Raw genomic sequence first — 24921 nt, 5'->3', positions numbered from 1 at the left:
GACTCTCCATATGGTAAATGGATGCTCTATCAGTTGAGCCACGTCTGCTTCCCTCAGCACTCTTAATACCTACTGATGATAGGCTTTCAAATAATTAACTTATATTAGACACTGTTCAATGCTAATTAATATCCACATTCTTGCTCCAGAAATCTCAAAGCAGAATTCTGATGCCGTTGCTTTTTGGTATTGCTCACTGTCTGTTCATTGTTTTTGCTTGTTGTGTCTTCTTTAGGAGGCACTGGAACTGAACCTGGGACCTCCTATGTGGGAGGCAGGCGCTCAACTGCTTGAGTCACACCTGCTCCCTGTTTGTTTTTACTCATTGTTTTTCTTTGTTTGATGCCTGCTTATTGGTTGTTTTTCTTTAGGGGGCACTGGGAACTGAATCCAGGGCCACCTATGTGGGAGGTGGACACTCAAGTGCTTGAGCCACATCTATTCCTGATGTTACTTTTTCATTCGAAAACCTTCACCCACACAGAGACAAGTGAGAGACCCCCTGTAACATTGTTGGGTTTGAGCCTTTAACACAGTCAGTGCTCCAGTCAAACGATCCATCATTCCCTACATTCTCATTTCTGGTCTTTAACTTACAGTTTCTTCTTCTTGAAATGCTCTTATTCCATTTCTCACTGTTGAAATTTTTTCTTCAACAACCAGTCCCAATAATTCTTTCATTTAAAAAAATTTTCAATTTCTGCTGTTCCCTCCCCTCTGAAATGCTCTAATCCACCTCCCTTCTTCTCCACTTTTGTTAGCACCATTTTAAGTTCTATTATACTACTGTTTTATCTCTGTTATAGCATACCATATTCTGCTATATATATATATATAACTACTATAGTACCATCTAATATTCCTTTGTTAGGTTAGGCATCACTATTACTTATCTAATGTAAAAGATAAGGGTACTTATCTTTTATATTAGCATTTCACAGAGAGTAGTATCTGGTCCATCACCATCAGTATCATCAGGGAATTTGTCAGAAATGCAAATGGCCAGGCATATCCCAGTCTCAGTGAAACAGAAACTTTGGGGTGGACCCAGGAATCTGTGTTTTAACATGCCCTTCACGTGATTCAGATGCATGCTGAAGTTTGAGAACAACTGTTTCATATACTAGAAATACCGTTAGTAGTACTCAATTGAGTTAGCTATTCATATTCATTAAATAAACCACTAAGATTAGTTCAATACCCATTTTTCACAACAATCACTCACATGATTAGAAGGGACTGAGGAAAATGCTCTCTAACCCCATTTTTTTCACCACAGAAACAAACCTTTCAAATCAAGAGAGGGAAGGAAGGGGGGAAGGAGAGAAAGAAAAGAAAGAGAAAGAAACCGCAGCAAAAAAAACAGTTGTTTTGATCATCTCAAAGTTGCCAGGCAAACTAAGTCAGATAATACACAGGAAAGTATATTATAAAGTGTAGTAGTATTATTACCTGAATTTTAGAAACCAGTTTCAAAAAAGGCCAGCTATCATCATGCCGTACCAATTCTACAACAAGTTGTTCAAAAGCCGACAATTCATGAACTCCTCCCTGTCGCCCTGAGCTCCTTCGATTCAGTGTCATAGGAGATGACTCTGAGTAAAAAAGGAACACATTTTAGGTAATAACAAAGCAAAATATCTGATTACCACACGCTAATCTGGGCATATAAATAAAAACCAAATTCAATATTACTTCCTTCTTGATCTTACAAATTTCCAATTGAATTAAACACTCATTGAAAACAGATACTAAAGAGTGCAATACAAAAGAAAAATCAAGAATATGAGGTTTGTGGATTATTTTGATTCCATTTTATTAAAAATAATTTCCATTTACAATAAAGGGAAACTAAAGAATTCTCCAGTATTTCCAGAAGCATGTCCTTAACAAAGTATTCCCTTCAGATACTTCAGATCTGATAACTAGGCCTCTGTTTATATATAATCTTGCATTTTGTACAAGCAACTTTCAATTATAACAGATTATGCTTACAAGTCTTAGTTTTAGTGTACCAAAAATTCCTGAAAGTAAAATGCTTTCCCATAAATGCAAGAAAGGTACAATAAAATCTAAGGTGTATGGATTAGTAGAAAAGGATAGTATGGTCCATATGAATTTAGGTGTTTAATTCTCCACTTACAGTGTAAGTTCACACATTTTCCCCTTTATTTGCCCTTAGAACCTGGCTTGGTAACTTCACAAATCACTAACAAGAAATATAATCTTCAGCAGTTTTTTTTCAGGTATACTATTCCTCCAAATAACTTGGAGTTCAGAATAGGGGAAAGCAAAAGGAGCTAAATTAGAACTTGATTGGTTCATTATTTTTCAGACCAAAAAAAAAAAAATCATACATTAAGTACATAATTGAGACTATTTTTATTGTAAAACTGTGATAAAATAACATTATTTTTGAAACAGTAATTAAACGAAGTTATCTGATACTCCTCCCCTGAAACTTGACAGCCCAGTGACTGCATAAATAGTCTAATTATGTGCCACTCTTTCACCAATGAATTCTTTTACCCTGTCATGTGTTTGTATAATGAAATATAATCAACGTATCTATAGCTCTTCAAAAAAAGAAAAGTATTTTTTATGTCCAATTTTATTTTTTGAAACATCAAAATTTTATTACTACTGGATTAAAGAGATAAAGAGGTAAGATTACTATAGCAACAATCATCAAAATTGAAAAGATAGCTGATCACCCCCTAAAAATATTACTGCCCCTCCCATCCTTCCTCATCCCTCGCAATTCAGTACATCAATTATTAACCTTACAAATTGTTTGTGTGTATTGAGTAAGAAAAAGGTAGGATAGAACACAAAAAATTATAATACATTATACTGAGAATGCTAAAATACTAGCCAAAAACCTCTCTGAAAAGCACAACAGAAATTCATTGTTCTTAGACTACCATGGCTACACTATTAGGAAGACTAGTAATAAAGTTCATTTTTATTCTCCAAATAGCTGCCCTTTCAATGAATATTACACTTCAGTTCAGGTTGCTCCCTAATATCTTTGTGCACCTTGGTGGCAGTAAAAAAAATGACCCAAAGTATAACTTTAAGTCTTTCCAAATTATTCAAGTTTCTTAGGTTTAAGGAACAACTGAAATGAACACTTATTCATACCTGTACATTGTCTTTTCCGGCCTCTTCTCTTGGATTCACTATCTTGGAAAGAAAGTTTTGGAACAACATTCAAAGATCTTGACTGCTCACTTGATTTTGTGGCAATGACTCTAAAGTTAGGGAAGTTGGGACTATTTTCTGGTGTATTATGAGCACTTTTCCTGCCTCTGCGTTTTCTACGAGGTCTAAGTAGTTCCACAAATACATCTGCTTGCAGTGGGACATGACTCCGGCGAGTAGAACGACTGGCAATTCTTAAAGATTTGGTTTCTGTAGGAGGAGCGGATTTTATCTTCCTTAGGCTTCTACCAGTAGTTTTAGAAGAAACAGCTGTTTTGGGTGTACTCTGTTGACTCCTTGAAGTATATCTTCCAGGATCTTGTCGTTGGCCACGACTTGAGAAAGAAGAGCTAAGTCTTCCTCCTCTTGTTTTAATTGGTAATCTAACTTGTGGTCTTCCTCGTTTCGGTGGGCTATAAGTATATTTAGAACACACAATTATTGTACAGACAATGCTGAACAGGATTATTCTTATTCTTCAGCCAAAGCATTCTAAATAAATTACTTTTCTATATCACCAAGACTTATCCTATGTTTAATTCTTTAAATTTAGAGCCAGTAGTTTTTCATGGAACTCTAAAATGTGCTTCCATGTATTTCTTTTAAACACAAAGACAATATTTAATATTTTATTAGTAACTTCAGAATATGATCATGAAAATCAAGTACTAAATTATGATAAGCTATAATAAAATCCTCAGGAGAATCATTAAATGGACCTAATCAAGTTGAGAAACTTAAAAGTGATGAACTAATCTTAAAATGAAGTTCTTTTGTCTCCTGCTAAAGGATACTGTCACTTTTCATTACCGTTGACAATGAAGTAACCTACAGTTCTGGCAGTGGTGGCCAATGAATTAGACCTGGAATATATGGTTCCTAAATATCAAGTCAAGAACCTCTTTGTTATTTTATGATTCTTATTATAAAATACAAAAACACAATCTTTTAATTGCCTTTAAGTTGTAGACAAGGATAAAACAACCTCATTAAGCTTCTGTTTATCCTTCTCCCCACATACCTGGACTTCTGAAAGTTTACCAAGAATATCCACAAGAATTTTTTAAACTCTTTATCCTCAACAGAATACTGCCCTCACAAACTACAGAAAAGATGGTTCCTATTAGTTGGTATTATTAAAAAACAATAACTTGTTTAAAACAGATGGGGTGGCGTTCTCTTTACTTACTCTCCTCAGACTGTGGCCCTTTTGTATTTCTATCAGTCCTAGTTTGCCCTTACTTGACATTCATTTTCCTGATTCCATGTAAATGGGTTCCAAATGTTAAAGTTGGGGAAAGGGATGAGAACCAAGAGCACAATATGACTGGCTCTGATGTGACTGGCTATGGCCAGATCTACTGACAGAAAATCTCTTGAAGATATAAACATTGGGCTTCCATGCTTCCATCTCTCACTCTCTCTTCTCCCCCGACCCTGCACCCCCAATCAAAGTTCACCAATATTTGGGTATACCTCCTTGAGAAAGCAAGAGAGGTACTAAGGAGTTGCATTCATCTTTACCTCACAAAAATCCTTTATACTGCTTATTTGCTGCTTTAGGTGCAAACTTAAGTAAAATCAACCTTGAATTAGCATTCCTATCCAAATTTGATGGATAGGTGACCTGGCCAAGCTCACACAAGTACTGTACTCCCATGGGAATAATTTCAAATGTCTCTAATGTATAAAGTAAAGGTAACTCCAGGCCACTATATTACAAACTAGTTTGTAAGACTCGCTGACTCTCATTTTATTGCATGTTCAAACTTACCTGACTTCTTCTTCTTGAGAGTCATCTTCTTCTTGTTCTAACTCATAGTCTTCCTCCTCACTTTGACCCTCTTCATCATCATCATCAACTTCATCATCCTCACCTTCCATATGGTCTTGCATTTCTTCATCACTTTCCAAGGATGGTCTTTGTCTAGAGGATAGTCGCCTAGAACGTTGCTTTGGCCGACATTCCGGACAAAACCAATTTCCTTCAGGAACAGTCTGAGGAATCACATAAGTAATCATTAATCACCTGTCACAAAATATCTCAATGTCTCAATTCTGAGTATTGGCAGAAGGAAATAAAATACCTTGAGCTTTGGTCGAACACAGTAGGTATGATGGCCCCGGTCACAGCCATCACAAAGTACCATGCTTTCAGCATCACCCTTCTTTCGGCATATCTTACAACGGGCATTCAGTATAGACTTAGACCATATGACACTACGATCCAAGGTGGAGAGGTGAAGAAAGACTTGGGATAGACTAGCAGAAGAAAGGAGAGACTCTCTCCAACGGTCCAGGACTGTTTTATAGGAACGTCCACTGTCACTGGCATCTTAAATGAAAAGGAAAAGCGATGAAAGTTTCTAAGCAAACCCTAGACATATACTAAAACTATTTTCTGGGCAGTTAAAGCAGTTTTAGATCTTACAGTTCTTCTCTTCTAATACTTAACAAAAAGACTGTGCTGAAACTCCAAACAAAAACCTCATGCCAAATAAAATACGTGCTGAGCCACATTCTGTTTATGACATAAGGAATTTCTTAAATCCATAAATCAAATGTTTGGGGATTTCAATAGTTGAAAGAGAAAAATAACTTAGACAATGTGTTCCTAATCTAGTCTCTGTATCAAATCTTGATCTAATTTAGAAAACTGGCTAAATAAGATTACAAGTAAGCTATTATTCATTTGAATAAAAAATGTTACTTCCTCATTTTCAGATAAAAGATGGATAGCTCTCTAACTTGAATATCAATCACATATGAGGTTTCTTTTGGAGTTGATGAAAATGTTCTCAAATTAGATAGTGGTGATATTTCAAATTAGACAGATGGTTACACAACCATGAATATACTAAAAACGAATTGTACATTTTTTAAAGGATGAATTTTATGGTATATGAATTATATCTCAATAAAATATTAAAAATAAACATTAAAAATATCAGTCGTGTACAAAAGTCAACTGTAGTCTCATTTGAAGCCTGTCATTTACATCACCATTCTTTAGTCTCCTGGGCTAAAAAAATATTGAGTCACTTAAATAGATGCTATCAATCTAGTCCATGACTTTATATCAGCATGTGATTTCCATTTTCAATTAATCTTTAATACTGCTACCACCGTAATGTTCTTAAACCAGAATACTTATTTATGAAGTACTTACCAAATCATGCCTAAGTTCTGCACGATATATCTCCATACAGAGTCTGCTTCTATCATACCTTAATATCATATCTTATTTCCTTACTATTATGCTAATATAAAAACATTTAGCAGTACCAAAATTGTTGAGAGAGGGTAGGCTCTGCAGTCAATCTGCCTTGAGATGATTTTTATTCCTAATGAGCTTAGGCAAGTGACTCAACCTCTTCGTGCCTCATATTCCTCAACAGTAATGTATGGATAGTACTTACATCTAATGGCTATTAGGAAGAGTGAATGAGATAATACCTGTAAGATATATAAGGTGCCTAGCAGATATTAAATGGTATTATTATCATTATTCCTACATTATATTGTTCCCCTAAGTGCAGCACTTTAGAAAATACGAAATACATCTATTTTGTGGAACTTGCCTTTAAGGAGTTTATAATACAGGTGGGTGAGTAAACATATACAATGAGTTAAAACCATAAAGCAATAGGCCTGTTAAATACTAGTAGACATTGAGCTCCTGTCTGAATGTGAGAGAGACAGAAGATAGAACCTAGGGTCCATGCAAGATGGAGTCCCTCCTAAAACAAAGAAACAAACAAACAAAGAGAAATAAATAAATAAAATAAAAACCTAGGATCCCAAAAGGATACATCTGCAAACATCAGAGTGGAAAAGGTTAGCATATAGAAAGAAAGTAGTAAAGAAATCTGCCCATTTGTACCTTTGCTGTATGGGACTTCAGTGTTGGGCAAAAGTAGGGAAATCTACCCTGAGAATCTGAAACTACAAGTAGGGCATCAAATAATTTGAGAACCTGAAAAAAACACAGGTCAAAATTTTAAAGTGGTCCAGGGTTGGTAGTAACCTCAGGTGGTCAGGGGAATGGCAGAAGTGAGTACAAATCATTGCAAATTCTCTCTGAAGAAATTCCCACAGATCAAGTTAATATGAGTTAATAGTAAAAGAGATTTATTGCATGTCCCATTCATCTACTTTTTCTTTTGTTGCTTGCACTTTGGGTATAAGGTCCTGAAAATTCTTCCATAAGTTTTCTTCTAGGAGATACACAGTCTGACTCTTATATTTAAGGTCTTTGATCCATTTTGAGTTGATTTTTGTATATGGTGCAAGGTAGGGGTCCACCTTCATTCTTTTGCAAATGGAGATCCAGTTTACACAGCACTATTTGTTGAAAAGATAATTCTAACCAACTGAGTGGGAATCAGTTGGTCATTAATGTGAGGGCTGATTTCTGAGCTCTCACACCAGATTGAGCTTATTTTCCTTTTGATCTTTATTAATTTTGTGTTAATTACTTTCAAATCGATAGTTAAGCATCTTTTCATAGCTTAAGGGTTTAACCATAAACAAGTCTTTATATATGATGAAATTATTAACCAAGCTACCCATTCTCATGTATTTTACCTAAAATAATCAAAATATGATATCTTCCCCAAATAAAAAAAAATACCTACTTTTATCAATATATTAATAATTACTAGGGAAAAAGGAACATTTTAGGGAAGGTAGAAGATTTAGAATAAAAATTTCTTACTTGGTTTCTGAAGAATCTGAAATAATCTCTGAAGCTAATCTTTTTTTTTTTTTTTAAAGATTTATTTTTTATTTATTTAATTCCCCTCCCCTCCCCCGGTTGTCTGTTTCCTGTGTCTTTTTGCTGCGTCTTGTTTCTTTGTCCGCTTCTGTTGTCTTGTTTCTTTGTCCGCTTCAGTTGTCGTCAGCGGCACGGGAAGTGTGGGCAGCGCCATTCCTGGGCAGGCTGCTCCCTCCTTCGCGCTGGGCGGCTCTCCTTATGGGTGCAGTCCTTGCGCGTGGGGCTCCCCTACGCAGGGGACACCCCTGTGTAGCACGGCACTCCTTGCGCGCATCAGCACTGCGCATGGGCCAGCTCCACACGGGTCAAGGAGGCCCGGGGCTTGAACCGCGGACCTCCCATGTGGTAGACGGACGCCCTAACCACTGGGCCAGAGTCCGTTTCCCTCTGAAGCTAATCTTGAAATATTCCTATCGGATTAATTTACAATACTGAAAAATTATCAAGTTTTGAATGTCTCATCTCTTTTTTCCCAGATTAAGAATAGTCTTGATTTCCTTGCTCCAAATACATAAGACTATTGTAAAACCCCCAAAGACACCCCATCTCCTGCTGTCCCATTCAAAACAGACTATCCAAAGGCTTAAAAATAAAGAGCTACAGACATCAGATATTCTGTAAGTTTTCTAAGGGGTATCAGTGGTTGATATGGTAGCAACCCCACATTATAAATGAGCAACATCTGACTTTTACCAATATTTATCGCCAATTTAAGTGAGGTATATTGAACTTTTATTTTTAAGATCCCAAATTAAAATTGCTTCAGGATGAAATGAATGTTATCTACTACTGCTATAATCAAACTAACATAAAGAATACTGTGGCTCTCAGCTCTCATACAACCTGCTAGAAGTTGCAGTATCTCCCAGTGTTAACATAATTTGATTTTTCACCCTTGAATTTATAAACAACTTTCAATTTTAACTGAGATTATTGTTGAAATAATAGGGACCCCTTGTACACTTAAGTTGACTTTGACAAAGGACATACTAAGAAATATTGAAGGTTAGGAAATAAGAGTGATATAGCAGGGAAACGGACTTTGGCCCAGTGGTTAGGGCGTCCGTCTACCATATGGGAGGTCCGCGGTTCAAACCCCGGGCCTCCTTGACCCGTGTGGAGCTGGCCCATGCGCAGTGCTGATGCGCGCAAGGAGTGCCGTGACACGCAAGGGTGTCCCCCGCGTGGGGGAGCCCCACGCGCAAGGAGTGCGCCCGTGAGGAAAGCCGCCCAGCGTGAAAAGAAAGAGCAGCCTGCCCAGGAATGGCGCCGCCCACACTTCCCGTGCCGCTGACGACAACAGAAGCGGACAAAGAAACAAGACGCAGCAAATAGATACCAAGAACAGACAACCAGGGGAGGGGGGGAAATTAAATAAATAAATAAATCTTTAAAAAAAAAAAAAAAAAAAAAAAAAGAGTGATATAGCAAATACCAACTGTAATGATTTTTTTGAACTGTAATCATACATATTTTATTTTTTACAGCAATGTGAGAAGTGATTTACTAAGTTTATGGAATTGACATTTATAAAACTGATGAACATGCTTAGAACACTAATGAAATACTGGTCAGATACTCTTCATTTTAAAAACATGTATTTTCCAAATATTATATTCATACTCCAAAATTGCCCCAATAGCATCACCTATTTATAAAAACTGTTCTTGCTACTCAACAAGGTGACTTTCAAATAATTACTTAAGGAATTTAGTCTATTCAAATGGTTATTTCAATGAGTCCAAAAAGAAAAATTTTGTTATTCTAGTACCCCATTTTAGAGAGTGGTTAGTTGCAGGCTTTGGTCATCTTTCATTTAGCAACTCTTCACAGGAGAGATTAAAAGAAATAGTTAAAATATATTTCTTGCAGAGCGGGTGTAGGTCAGTGGTTGAGCACCTGCTTCATATGTACAAGGTTCTAGGTTCAATCCCTGGCACCTTCTAAAAAAAAATGAAAAAAAAATAAATTTTTATTTACATATATATATTTGTTAAAAATGAATATCTAGAATGAATTTTTAAAAGAATCTAGGTGGTATTTCAAAAATAAATATCACCTGAATGGACTCCTATTTTAAAATGAAAATAATAATCTCAAGTTGTTTCATCTCAGTTTGTATTAACCATGTTCATATTGACAGTTTCATTATGTCAATCAATAAAGTTCTATTAATTAAAGGGTAATGTCAAAATTAAAACATATTATTAATATTTTGAAATAAAAGCAGATACTTACCGAGTGGAGCTTTGAGAAAACGCCTCTCAATGCCCTGCTCTATTTGAAACAGTGCCATTGCTAGATAATGAACCACATTGCTCACTGATTGTGGTGTACTTGCATTAGTTGAGACAGTACTTGGAGTTTCTGTTTTTATCCCACAAAGTCTACAATTAAAACAATAAAGAGTTTATGATATTTAAAAACGTTATTAGTTGAAACTTGGGCCCACTCATTCACTGAAATGCTTAGTTAGCACCTGTATAAGAAATAGTTCCCTCAATCTCAAGGCACTCTTACCAGCTGGTAGGGAAGGGAGAAAAACATATGAATTGAGAGCTAAACTAAATAGGAATAAAAGTCATATAGAAGGACAGAAGGGCAAATGCTTGTAGGGCAGGAAGTTGAGACAAGGCTTAGGGGAAAAGTTTTAGAGGTGACATTGTGATGGGCCTAAAAGGAAAAGTATCTCAGTCAGCTTATTCTGTTTTCCCTTACTTCAACTCTTCCTGGATAGGCCACTTACAGCTGCCTCCTAATTAGTTCATTAGCTTCCAGCCTTGTTCCCTCTGTAATAAATCTCCAAACTGCTGCTAAAACAATCATTTAAAAGTGCAAACCTATTATAGCAGTTTGATATAGTTATGAATTCCAAAAATAGATATTGGATTATGTTTGTAATCTGGTCTACTACTGGGCATGATTGAGTTATTGATTGGGCCACATCATTAGGGCATTGAGTCCCCAACCCCCGGTGGGAGGGGTCTCACAGATAAAAGACATGGCAAAGGACAGAGTTGGAGCTTTTTAATGCTGAGAGTTTTTGATGTTGGAGTTTGATGTGGAAGCCTTAAGCTGGAGTCCTGGGAAGTAAGCACACAGAGGAAAGAAAAGCCAGCCCCAGGAAGAGAGAACCTGAGCCCAGGAAGAAGCAAGCCCTGGGAAGAAAGGAACCTTGAACCCAGAGAGAAACAAGACCCTGGAAAGGAGGAACCCTCGCAGGGAGCCTGAACCCTTGCAGCCGTTGGCAGCCAACTTGCTCCAACGTGTGAAAATAGACTTTGGTGAGGGAAGTAACTTATGCTTTATGGCCTGGTATCAGTAAGCTCCTACCCCAAATAAATACCCTTTATAAAAACCAACCAATTGCTGGAATTTTGCATCAGCAGCCCTTTGGCTGTCTAATACACCCATTCGCTCAAAGGCAATGTACAATCTTCCCTACCAATCTTATATCTTCTCCACCTCTAGGTCTCAGCTTTGCTGTCACTTTCTCTATCACTTCCTTCATTATCTTCCATGGTCCATCATGACAAACTGCCCTTTCATATTCTCCATTTGATCTCAGTATTTACTTCTGATAGAACCCTAACCCTGTTTCATAATTGTTACCTCAATGCCTCTCCCCACCATACCCTTCTAGACTATAAACTCCTTAAGGGCAAAATAACTCTGAAAAAGTAAAAGTATATCTATCAATAGACATACAGATATAGATTCTCTCTCTCTCTTTTTTTTTTTAACTGTTACACAATATATTTGGTTCATAGTAATGCAGTCATACAATATTTGTCCTTTTGTGTCTGGCTTGTTTCGCTCAACATAACAGATATAGATTCTGATTAAGAGTTCAAGTAATAATGAAGTCTACAAAAAATTAGTATGTTTTCCTGCAGAAAAGAAAAATGGATAATATAAAAGTACTTTCTGAAATTAATAAAACCTTATGGTTAAAAGATTGTTTCAGAATCACTGAGAACTGATTGTTACCCTAACAAGTTGGCATTTGGGTTAGAGACAGGTTTTGAAAATCATTTCAGTGGTTAGAAATATGAAGGACCTCATGATGAATTTTTAAAACAAAATTTTAAAAACACATATGCACTTTAAAGAGTAGAAACATATTTACTTTAAGAAGGCTTAAGTCGCAAGAAAAAATGATGGTTACAAAAAATCCTTTTTGTACCTGTCTTTTACTATGACCTTGGCTTGCTCATCAATTTCCATCTCTTCTACATCTTCGTTCACATTTTTAATTATTCCATTTTCCTTGTTTTCCTCACTTAACAGCTCATATCGTCCACTTTCTAAGGCTGATCTCCACATGTGTCGATCTGTAACCTGTAACATAACCCAAATGTACTAACCCTGGATAACAGCATATATTGCATGAGGTTCAATGTACAAACGAAATATTCATGGGTATTTTAGAACAGACTAAAAATAAAAAAGGGATCTAAAAATGGAATTCACATTACTCACTGGTGAAAGCTTAAATACTTTAATCACAGTCTATATAAAGAAATTATAAACAATTCTGATTGGTCATCTGATAGCAAAAAAAGTGATGTGATCAACAGCAAAGGAACAAACAGAACACATATCAAGCATGAATTACTTACAGATTTTAAAAAGGTAACAAGAAACTAATAAAACAAACCAAGACTCAGCATAGCAGCAAACAGCTGTACAAGAGAGAATAAAATATTCCTATACATTTCAATATCTCTGATAAGAATATCTTAAACATTTTCATAATACTAAAAATTACTAATAGGAAGGTCAAGTGTAGTCATTAAATTCTGTTTAAGAAAACAGAAAGTGATATAGTATATTAAAGGAAGATTTCTGCCCATAAATAAGATTTTAATGCAGGGGAATGAAATTTTCATTAAATATATATATATACACACACACATATATATATATTCCCTGGTATTTATTCAAAATACAAATGCTTTGCCTATAATAAAATAAATTAAAATATGCAACCCAAAATTCTGGTAAAGCAAATAAGGTCAACAAAAATTGGGAACAGGTACAAACCTTGACAGCCCCTAATGTTCCTTGGTAGATTCTGTCTTCAATGTCCAAAAGAAAATCTCTAAGCCTTAATTCAAGCTGCTTTTCTGCAGACATCTGAGATGGATCATATCCATTAGAAGATCTTCCCCGACTATATATAAGTTTATCAGTTTGGGGTTTGTCTGAAATAACGATCAAATTTTCTTATCAGTGTGATATAATTTTTAATCTTGAAGAGAACAAAGGAGTCATGGCAAGTCCCTACATTTAAGTAGAGATAAAATCTCTTTTAACAATATAAAAACTTACAACTAAAAACACCTTACTGCCATCAATGGACTAACCAACAGATGGGAAAGCTGCTTACCTAGGAGATCTGCCCTTGCTGCTCATCTCCAAAGAAGTGATCACTAATGGAACCTGTCCCCAGACCCGCAGCCAAAACCCTTAGTGAGTAACACCAGTGTCTTAGAACCCTGGGCACTCACTGTCTATAGACAATGGAATAATAAGAAATCAGGAAAAATATACATATATATTCTCACCATGCCAGATGTATTCCTCATAATTCAAACAGAACCCAACAGTTAAAATCTGGAGAACCTTGTTTTTATAAAGAAATATATTCTGAAACTCTTAACTTGCAAACTTTGAGAACATGGTTCAAATGCAACAATAAGAGGTCTTAAACATCTCTCTAATGGTTTGAAAAATGGTTACTCCCAAATGACCAGAGACTATGGTGAGAAAAAAAAAAGGAAAGTTTTCAGTGAAAATTTACCTGAAAAATGAAATTTCTCTTCTGAAAAATGTGCTAACTGGGCACATATTCTGCTTTTCTCTTGCAACAAAGTTTCTTTTAAGGCACTTTCTCTATGTCCTCTAGAATTAAGAGCTTCAATAAGCTGGTCTAGCTGTTCACAAGAGCTGTAAAAACACCACCGATTTGGCTTATGCACTGGTTTTGGCAGCTGCAAAGAATGATCACACGGACCTTGGTCAATGTTGGAGGTAGATTCAGACATCAAAAGCTCTCCAGTTTTAGTGGATACCTGAGGATCTTGTGACTGTACATTATTCTGAAATGAAGACGGTCTAGGCAATAGCATGTCTTCAGTGAGACCAGAATAATCCTCTTCAATAAACAATCCAGGAATAGAAGGGAAAATCCAGTATCGCCTATATATGCGGTCACGGCCCAAGGGAAAGATATTGGTACATGCTATGGCACTTTGAATTTTTTCTAAGAGCTCTTTCTCTTTTCGTCGATGTTCCTGTTTTAAAGCTTCTTCCTCATCAGCAGTAAGAGGCTCTCTTGTCACACAGTTGATCTCTTCTTGTCTTGTAAATTCTTTAAATCCATTTCGTCCCCTTTTCCCTATAATTTAAATAACATCATCACCACATTTTAAGTTTTCATTGAAAAATGAGATACAAAGCATCCCAAGTTACTATGTTAGTAAAAAATTTAAACATTTAAATTAGGGCCAGAGAGTAAATATTTTAGCTTCTGGGGCCATATGGTCTCTGCCAGAACTACTTAACTCTGTTGTTGTAGTATGAAAGCAGCCACAGATAATAAGTAAATGAATAAGCATGTCTGTGTTCAACTAAAATTTTAATCATTTCCCAGATTCTACACACATGCACACAGTCCTCCTTCCTGCACCCCCCAACCTGAGACAGGGCTACATGAGGAAGTCCTGGTCAAAGAGGTGGAGAGAGTGCTAAGTGTATCCTCTGGGTTATGCCTCCCTTTCTTCTTTCCCCTTTCCAGCTAGCCAGAATGGAGAGCATGAGAGGATGACAGCAAAACCCTAAGGATGGCAATACCAACAAGATGTAAAGAATCTGGACCTGTGGTGACCTGCCTGGATTTTATATGCTGAAGAATTAAACTTCCCTCATTTCAGCCACTCTTAATTGGCTAAGACAGTTGGAAATGTTTCTATTTCTTAAGCTCCAAAAGAGTTTGTATAATAAGATTGGAATTGTGTTTCTTTAAAATTTAGAAGAATTCAATTACAAAATTGTCTAGGTCTGGGACTGATGTTTCCTTTATAGAAAGATTTTTAAAATATATTTTTTATTGAAGTATATCATTCACACATGAACATACATAAGCAATAGACATACAGGAAAAGTTGTGAATGTACAAAATAAACATGCATAACATCATATAGGGGTCCCACACATCACCTATAGGAAGATTTTTAATACTGATTTAAGTCTTTTAATGGTTTAAAACCACTGGCCTTTTTCACTTTTTCATGAATCCATTTTGCTAATTTGTATAATCCTAGGATTTTGTCACATTTTGCCAACATTCTCAAAATTTTTTTAAAAAGATTTATTTATTTCTCCCCTCCCCACACCTCCCCCCGTCCCAGTTGTCTGTTCTCTGTGTCTATTTGCTGCGTCTTCTTCTTTGTCCGCTTCTATTGTTGCCAGCGGCACAGGAATCTGTGTTTCTTTTTATTGCGTCATCTTGTTGTGTCAGCTCTCCATGTGGGCAGCACCATTCTTAGGCAGGCTGCACTTGCTTTCGTGCTGGGCAGCTCTCCTTACAGGTCGCACTCCTTGCGCGTGGGGCTCCCCTACGCAGGGGACACCCGTGTGGCACGGCACTCTTTGCATGCAACAGCACTACGCATGGGCCAGCTCCACATGGGTCAATGAGGCCCAGGGTTTGAACCGCGGACCTCCCATGTGGTAGACGGATGCCCTAACCACTGGGCCAAGTCCGCTTCCCAACATTCTCAAATTTATTGCCATAAAATTGTTTATACAGTCCCTCTATCCTTAAATTACCACTTCAGTCCCAATTTTATGTTGTCCTCTCTCTTTAAAATGTCAATTTTTTAAAAAACAAATGGTTGTCTACCGTGCGTCTTTTTCAAAGAACTTGGGCTTTGTTGTTCTCTATCGTAGTTTGGTTTCCTATTAATTTGTACTCCTCATTGTTTCTATCTCTTTGGAGGGATTTTTCTATTTTCTTTTTCTAACTTCTTTAATGAATGCCTAGTTCAATTTGTCTTCCTTTCCCTAGAATGTAGTAAAGCTATAAATTTCCCTCTTAGTAGAAGGACTGTTTCCAATAAGTGTTAATATATACTATTGAGTCATTTAAAAATATTTTCTAGTTTCCATTATGGTTTCTTTTCTGACCCATTATTTAAAAGCATGTTTTTAGATTCTACCATATCAAGTTTATTTCAGATTTCTAAATCAATTGCATTATAATCAGAGAATACACTCCTCATGATACAGGAGAAATTCTATTTACAATAACTAGATAGAATAAAACATGTAAAAAAAAAAAAGAGCCCATCCACAGTATAGAAACAAAGTAAACTTGAGGATTTCCTTCAGTAGTTATTATGTAGAGGGAGAGTAAAGAGCCTCAAAAGTAATTTCTTTAAACAGCTTTAAAAAAATGAATTTCCAAAGTAAGTAAGTGAGTAAATAAATATATTCCCTTTGACTCAACAATTTATGAAATTATTTTAAGGTAGAGAACCACAAATGGAAGTAATCTAATATGTATTTTAACTGAATCAATCAAGTGCCTTATCAGTTCAAACACACAAAACAAATATGCCCTTAAAAATTCAGTATTACCCCTCCTGCCTCTTTTATGTGATCCTGGATCATCTTCATCATCAGTGACTGTATCATGATCTAATTCCTTTTGCTCTATTTCTTTGCTCTCCGTGCTAGTATCAAAATCTTCTCTTTCTTCTTCCCTTAAGAATAAAAACAAAAAAGATTACATTCATCAATGAATTTATAAATCATTCTTCAAATAGTTATTACCTGCCTACTAAGTACTACCAGGCAATATGCTCAGGAGGTAGTGACAAGACACAGTGATGACACAGAGTTCATGGCAGAGAACAGATAAATTCTTATATAAATCACTATAAAATTAAAAATAATAAGTACTAAAAAGGAGGAATTCAAGATGCCATGAAAGCATTTAAAGGAGAACCAAAACTAGTTTCAGAGATCATGAAAGTCTTGTTTGGAAAGGGGGCATTTAAACTGAGAGACCAGAGAGAACTGGGGAGGGTAGGAGAGAAATGAGAGAAAATCTGCATTTCAAGCAGAGGGGATAACAGGTACAAAGGCACTGGATTGAAGGGAAAAGGAGTTTACAATTTTGAGACAGGTATAATGAACAAGGTGGTGGATAATCCAAGATATGGATGAAAAAAATAAGGCAGGGATAGACCATGCCAGACCTCATAGGCCATTATCCAAAAGCCAAAAATTCTGAAGGGTTTAGAAGAGGTAAGTGATGTGATTAGAAAGCATGTTGGCTGCTATGTGGAGAATGTATTGGAGAGGAAAGAGTGGATGAAGGCAGACTGGTGAAGAGGTCACTGTAGCAGCCCAGATGGCTGGCTGGGAGATGATGATGGCTCAGAGGAAGATGGTAATAGTGATATGAAGTGGCAGATCTCCACTATGCTTAGCTTTATTTTTATAAATTGAGATATAATTCACATACCATAAAATTCATACTTCTAAAGCGTACAAAGAAGCGGTTTTCGCTAAATTCACAAGGTTGTGCAACCATTATCACCATATCAATCTGGTACATTTTCATCATCTCCAAAGAAAAACCCCACATATTAGCAGCCACTTTCCATTTCCTCCTTCTCCTCTAGGCCCTGGCAACCCACTCATCTATTCTCTACCTCTTTGGATTTGCCTATTTTGAACATTTTATATAAATGGAATAATATAATATATAGCCTCTGTGTCTGGCTTCTTTCACTTAGCAAACTGTTTTGAAAGTTTATCCACATTAAAGCATATATCAGAACTTCCTACCTTTTTATCACTGAATAATATTCTACTGTATGACTATACCACTGAATGGATATATACCTTGTGTTTATCTATTCATCAGCTGATGGACATTTGGGCTCTTTCCACTTTTTGTCTATTATGAATGCTGCACTGAATATTCATGTATAATATTTTGGGTGGAGTGGAACTGCTGGGTCATATGGTAACATATTTTTCCTTTTTCAGGAATTGCTAAAAAGTTTCCAAAGCAGCCACACCATTTTACACTCACCAGCAATTTTTGAGTTTCAATTTCTCAATATCCACATAAAATACTTGTTAATGTCTTTTTTATCAAAGCCAATACTGGGTGTGAAGTGATATCTCACTGTGGCTTTGATTTGCATTTCCCTGATGGCTAATGATGTTGACCATCTGTTCATGTGCTCATAGGCCATTTTATGTCTTTTTTGAAGAACTGTCTATTAAAATTATTTTCCCATTTTAAAATTGGTTTGTCTTTTTACTATCGAGTCCTGAGAGTTCTTTATATATTCTGGAATTCTAGATTCTTATTAGAGATGATTCACAAATATTTTCTCCTATTCTGTAGGTTCTATTTTTACATTCTGACAGTGCTCTTTGAAGTACAAAAGTTTTTAATTCTGATGCAGTCCAATTTATCTATTTTCCTCTGGTTATTTGTACTTGTAGTGTTATATCTATAAGCTTTCTTATCAAATCCCAATTCAATTTTTGAAAGTACTATTGCTGGCAATATAAAAATTTTGTGATCTATGGTTTTAAGATTTATTGTTTTCATAGCCAATATTAACTTCATGTCAAATATTTCAAATTGTAACAAAATACTTAATAAGTTACTTAAGCAACTGACATCCTGTCCCTAGTTATACCTTCTAATAAAAACTTTAATATCTCATCTTATCCCTCAATAAAGAGGAACTCTGAAAAACCATGTATCTGTGATGGTGTTGGTGACAGAGGTGGGGAAATAAATTATTATTAATTCTAGAAATGGTATGTTACTATAAAAACAGGCTACTGAGTATTTCCTGGGAAATTATCATTTTTAACATTTAAGTCTATGAATTCTAGATTCTCTAAAAGTAGACTGAAAGAAAAACTTTTATTAACCTAACACATGCACAATTGAGAAATGTCTATATGTACATTTCACACGTTCACTAATAATTATTATGTACATCAGGAAACTAGTTTTCGAAAATTTTAAAAACATTTTAGGGTTTAAGTATCTGATTTTTATTCTTTGTTATTTAGATGAATAAGTCAAGCTAGATAAATAGTGTAAGTCAAATCATACCCAACAGATATATCTGCAGTTGCATTTCTTTGCTCATCTTCCTTCAGTTTCTCCTGTTTTTCTTTCATTTTTTGTTCTTGTTCCTTAAGTTTTTCTTCCTTCCTTTTACGAATCCTAAAAGTTAAAATAGTACAGCAAAATGTAAAACATGGCTTTAGATGCAAAGAAATAAACAGGTTTCATTAGCACGACTGACTGTAATTATCTCTTACCTAGCAGCTGCTTCCTCCCTCTCTTTTCGGTGTTGCTCTGCTTTTAACTCCCGGAACTCCTGCTTTGCCTGTCGTAATATATCGACATAATCTTCAATGAAATCCCTAGTAGAAACTAGGGTCAGTAGCTTCCCACAGAGAGCATGAAGAATCTTCATTTTTTCCCCTGTCAAAAAAATTGGTAAGTAACTTTTTATGTTATCAATGGCAAAAAAGGGGGGAATTTAAAAAAATTTTAATTTGTGGCTCAATGTGAAATGGCCTAATAAAGGATAAGTCTCTCATAGTCAAACATGCCAATGGCATATTTTCAAATAAAGCAACTTTGATCCCAAATTGACAGCTATATGATATATAAGGCACAAAAAAAAGCTATAAGATACACATTATGTACTAATTAAATGGACATGAAAATTTCTAATTACAAAGAGATTTTTTTAAGTTTTAATTTTTGGGTTCACATAAAAATATTCCCCTAAGTATGTATATTAAAATATATTTGTATATTAACAATTTGAGAAAAAATAAGTGAAAACTAATTTCATATTAAACCTTACATACTGTATCTCATACTTCAAACATTTATTTAAGCAAACATCAGAATTTAAACTTCTGATGTACTAATGAATAAAAGGAAGAGAAAGCCACCTATTTCTCAATTATCGTTCTAGATTTAGTAGATATAGCAGACTGACCACAAATTTAAAAAATAAAAGCAAATACAAATTTAAAAAGAAAAGTATAAATCAAGTTAATATAAATAATAACAGCTCCAATTTAGTTCTGTATTAAAAATACTTTTTTAGGACTACTTTCTCTTAATTAAAACTGATTATCATCTAACATTTTTTTAGTTCAGCTCTTGGTTTTCTGAGTGTAAGAGGGTAGGTTATACAAATTCCAACTTGCAAAATTTACCTGGTGTCAAATCATACACTGAAGTGCTTGACAGTTTCTTCACTAGACTGGGATTGCTCAAACGAAGCTCCATACAGGCATCATCTGTAGCATCAAATCCACCTCGTTTCTGATATCTGTACTTTGCATTTGCTGATGTTACATCAGCACCTGAGGCTAAGATGTGCAGTCTGAGGATTTCAGAAAGAGTGCAGCTATCAAGATCCAAGCTTTTCAAACTGCAGCCTACAGTTGTTAAAAATGAAATAGCCACTTAGAATATATGCATACTTAGCAATGCAAAATGTACCTTTATAAAATTAAAAATAAAAAGCCAAACAAAATAAAAAATAAAACCCACACATACCCTGATGTAACTGTGGCCATGCAGCTGCCAAAGATGCAACTGCAGACAGTGCAGATTTTGTGGGGTCTGCATCTTCATCCAAAGCCTCTGTTAAATCTTTAAGGAAATAAATACTTTATTCTAGTGCAAATCAAAGCTTGAATATTTGGGAATAATGCCCTTTTAAAATGATTAAAAGAAGAGCAAACAGCTTAACATTCAGGAACCTCAAGAGAATCAACACTAAGGTACAAGCATTATTCACATTCTGCCAAGTCTCCACCTAAAACTATAAATCCTAAAACATGCACTTCACACTAATATTTTCCTTACTTTTCACAGAGAAGACAATACCCAAGTTACCAACAAGATACACATACATGCTCCAAAAAATTGGTAAAATGCACTTTAGAATAAAAAACAAACCCCTTCACACAATATAACCTGAGAAAAATCTACTTCGAAAATGAGAATCTATTTTAAAGACACCCAAGCTTTTACAAATATTTTAAATTTGAATCATAAAGTATAGGTTGAAATCATCATAAAATCAGTACAGAAAAAAGCTACAAGAATTATAAAGATAGCACGATTTCCTAAATAAATTGCCTTAACTCTGAAAACAGTGCTTAGCTTACAAATAGGACCAATGAGCAAATCTACTGGCACAAACATTTTAAAGCATTAACAGAAATATTCCCAATTAGAGTCCATAAGAAAGAAAAATCATTGACAATTTCATGGTATTTAAAGCATAAACAAGAACATGCAGGAGGAAGGCAAAAGGAATAAAAGGAAAAATTATCTGACTAAATTTTGCAAATATGGCAAAATTGTTTCTACTAGGCCCATGAAGTTGGCCCAAAAGACAGACATTATATACTTCCTCACAAAAGAAACATTAGACCTAAAATTTTCTCAATTTTCATCTTACATATAAAGTCAAACAGACTTTAAAATAGGCCCTCTAAAATTAACAACAGTCCTAAATACAATGCTGTAAAAGTATGTATTTGTCTTTCTTCCTTTGCAGCAATCACAACATCCAACCTATACTATCTATAGTAAGTTATGATTTCCTAAGGCAAAGGCTCTAAGGCCTTAGGAAATGAACAACCAACAAAATTACAGTTTTTCATTGTGCGAATAAACTAACATGCTAAAATATATATTCAACTCAATTATCTACCAAATGGCACACTCTTGTGAAACTATCACCCCTTGGATCTGCTTAGAGATAACGGATCTGCTTAGTAAATACAGCTGAAGCACATGCAAGTTGTTATTACTATCTAGAACAGATATATTCATCATCATCATAATCTAGAATTAGGTATACACAACTCCAAAACTAAACAATGATATCCCAGTAAATACATAAAACTATTCTATATTATAAGGAGAACACTCTTGTTCCCATACTTTGAAGGACTTTTAACACTAAAGAAAGGAACTTATATAATTAACATGCAATTTTTAAAAAATTGCTGGGCAAAATTTCCAAGGTTTGATAAAATGCCAAGGGGACCAAAGGCCAAGGAAACTGGGTCTCCTTAAAAGCAGATAATTTTATAGACAATGTGAGGGAAAGAAATATTCATATTTGCAGTTTCTCTGATGTATTATGAAGCAAAATAGCATGGTCGTTATGTGGTTCTGGGTCTTATGGACTAAGCATGTATTCATCACTTCCTAATTAGCTGAGGGTTTTTAGGCAAGTTAATTGAACTCCAAAAGTCTTGGTTTCATTATATGAAAAATGTGAAAAATAATTATACCTACCTCACAAGGTTGATATGAGGATTAAATGAAACAATGCACAGGTAATGCCTTACATCACTTACTATGTGATCTTCAGTAAATAACCTTATTGAACCTCAGTTTTCTCTACATTAAGTTAAATTTATTATTTTCTCTTCTATCCAATTTCCCCCTAGATATAGCAGGGAATATCTTATTAATAAAACCAGCTAAATGGAGTAAAATATTCAATTCCCTCTATTTAACTGCTTTCAGGAAGACTGCAGAAAAGCTTTTGTGTGACTGAGATGGAAGAAAATGTGAAGATAAGTGAAATTGTACCTGGGGGAACAACGTAGAGTCCTTACTGAAAACTGTAATAATCATGTAAAATGTGGCCAATAAAACAAGGAAGTGAAAGAGGGTGAAAAATTCCAAAGTATGTTTCTTTTCTCTCTAACATATAAATATTTTCAAATGGAGCATTAAAATCTTTATATAATGGCCAATATAAGACAATATATAATAACAGTCCTGTATAGGAACAGATCAAACAAATATAAAATGTAATGACAATACAAATGCCAACAGTCACTTATTTTTCCATTACACTAAGCTGATTTTCCAACACAATCTCCTTCTTATCCCATTCTTTTTTTTTTTCACCACGACTTCCAAAACTACAAAATTCATCTGATTCAGCTCGAGTTTTATGTGTTACAGCAAGGTCAGAACCTGATCAATACCCTTTAATGTTACTGGTCATTAATATAACCTAGTATCAAAAACTGAAATTGAATATTTGTTTTATTATCTTTCTTAGATAACTGGCATTTGTCATTTCAGAAAATCTTTAAATGTTTTATAGATATATTTATCCTGCTATCTTTTCTTTTAAAAATTCATTATATTCTTTATACTTTTTCTTTTCTCTGCTAACAAATAATGTACAATATAGCAGGAATTCAAGATATCTCCCAAGAGTTATTTCTTTTGTGGATTTTTATATAATACACTAAAGTATTGTTTTAATAAGCTTATGATTAGAATACATTTTTTCCCCCTTTTTACCTAAATTTCATACAGGGTAATGTTCACAAAGAATTATTCAGAAAGCCAAATCAATTTTAATCTTAAATTTAAAACTTCCTTTGACTGAGGTAAATCCTCGACAAAATAGTCAATATATTCTGTTTTAAAAAATGAAAAAGTTTGTTCCAAGAATTATTTTTTACTAACATAAACCACAGACTCTCAATTCTTAACAATCTAATAAAATTTAAAGAGCAAAGTTTCTAATTTAAACTAATTAGTGAAATTTAAAGATTAAAAAAAATTCTACTTAACTCAAGCCTAAAAAACTATCATGTCTCAAAAGAAATCAGCTGTAGTGTTTTCAATTTCAAGTAATACTAAAAATAATAAAATAAATAAAATAAAAAGAATTAAGTATTTCTATAGGTGGGGACCAAAGGGGAAAAAAATCAGTGCTATTTGGCATAATCTCTTGGGATTATAGACACTGGTCAATGAAATCTCAATGCTCCTAAATCAGAGGAGAAAGCTAAAGGAATAAAAGCAAGATAGATTAGAGGGAAAATATCTTTAAGGTTAAATAGGTTATATTAAAACAAAATTTTTTAAAAACAACTCAACCGGTAATACATTGTTAGTATATGGCTCGGAATCAGGTAACCTGAACATTCTGCAACAGTAAAAGCAAAGTAATTTAAAAATAATCTTCAAACATTAGTTTCACTACAAAGCTAATAACAGCTGAATTAGCAATAATGTTGAACTCTGACCTTTGGTGTCAGCATCAGTTATTTGGTCTTTGGCTACCTCCTCTTCTTCTTCAGCTATCGCCTGGAAGATGGCAGTCAGGAAGAAAAAAAGCAATTCACATAGTGGGCCTTCACTGTCATTTCCTACAAGAGCTTCCTCTAACACTTCTGTGAATAAAATATTTAAAATGAATTTAAAGTTCTGTTCATGTACTAAATAAATGCCACTGGAATAAAAAACATTTTAATCAATAATGGCCTGTATAAGTTTATTAAAATGATCAATTATAAAAGTAGAGTGAAGTAGCATAAAAAACAATAATGATTACAATAAATAAAGGCATATGCCAATGTCACCACCTTCAAGAAAACCAAAGCAGAGTAAAATAATTTAAACTTAATGTCAAATAAGGCACAATTTAAGAATTTTAAGATCATTCTAATTTGAATAACAATGCAAAGATGATGAAAGTTACTGTCCCATTATTCTTGAGAAGTATGTGGGACTTTACTGCCAATAGTACACAAAGAAGATCATCATCAGTTTTAGGTTCTATTGCTAATATTGCTTCCAAGTCATAAATAAATGTTTCTTATTTAACTCATCTTACCTAAGCTTACCTAAACCAGCATTAATTATACCTTCTCGAACCATAATGCACAATGAATGATTCATGCCTCACCTAGCACACTGATAAACTGTGATGCAAATCTCCCCTTATACTAATTTAGCTCTATTATAAATGGTTATACGAAATAAAAGCAAACAGGCAAAACAGAACTACAAAAAAAAGGTA

General features: G+C 34.7%; 1 protein-coding gene across 4 annotated transcripts in view; it reads right to left on the bottom strand.

The window, feature by feature from the left end:
• BAZ1A (bromodomain adjacent to zinc finger domain 1A) overlaps positions 1 to 24921 on the bottom strand; it is an 80741-nt gene that overhangs the window by 2941 nt on the left and 52879 nt on the right. The window contains exons 12-26 of one of the 4 annotated variants that reach the window (XM_012528778.4): positions 24146 to 24292; positions 20622 to 20717; positions 20276 to 20500; positions 19358 to 19523; positions 19146 to 19259; positions 16628 to 16752; positions 14059 to 14384; positions 13788 to 13977; positions 13028 to 13188; positions 12168 to 12322; positions 10220 to 10368; positions 5292 to 5539; positions 4979 to 5202; positions 3145 to 3617; positions 1453 to 1595 (exon numbers count right to left, since the gene is read on the bottom strand). In XM_012528778.4, coding sequence (XP_012384232.2) covers positions 1453 to 1595; positions 3145 to 3617; positions 4979 to 5202; positions 5292 to 5539; positions 10220 to 10368; positions 12168 to 12322; positions 13028 to 13188; positions 13788 to 13977; positions 14059 to 14384; positions 16628 to 16752; positions 19146 to 19259; positions 19358 to 19523; positions 20276 to 20500; positions 20622 to 20717; positions 24146 to 24292 — 2942 coding nt within the window. Of the gene's footprint in view, positions 1 to 1452; positions 1596 to 3144; positions 3618 to 4978; positions 5203 to 5291; positions 5540 to 10219; positions 10369 to 12167; positions 12323 to 13027; positions 13189 to 13787; positions 14385 to 16627; positions 16753 to 19145; positions 19260 to 19357; positions 19524 to 20275; positions 20501 to 20621; positions 20718 to 24145; positions 24293 to 24921 lie in introns of all 4 variants that reach the window. The other 3 variants (XM_004467896.5, XM_058293556.2, XM_012528779.4) reach the window with 3 other exon arrangements.

The sequence above is a fragment of the Dasypus novemcinctus genome, chromosome 3, assembly GCF_030445035.2.
Source record: "Dasypus novemcinctus isolate mDasNov1 chromosome 3, mDasNov1.1.hap2, whole genome shotgun sequence".
Lineage (NCBI taxonomy): Eukaryota > Metazoa > Chordata > Mammalia > Cingulata > Dasypodidae > Dasypus > Dasypus novemcinctus.
The sequence above is the reverse complement of the archived record's forward strand: the minus strand, read 5'-3'. Positions and strand labels throughout refer to the sequence as shown.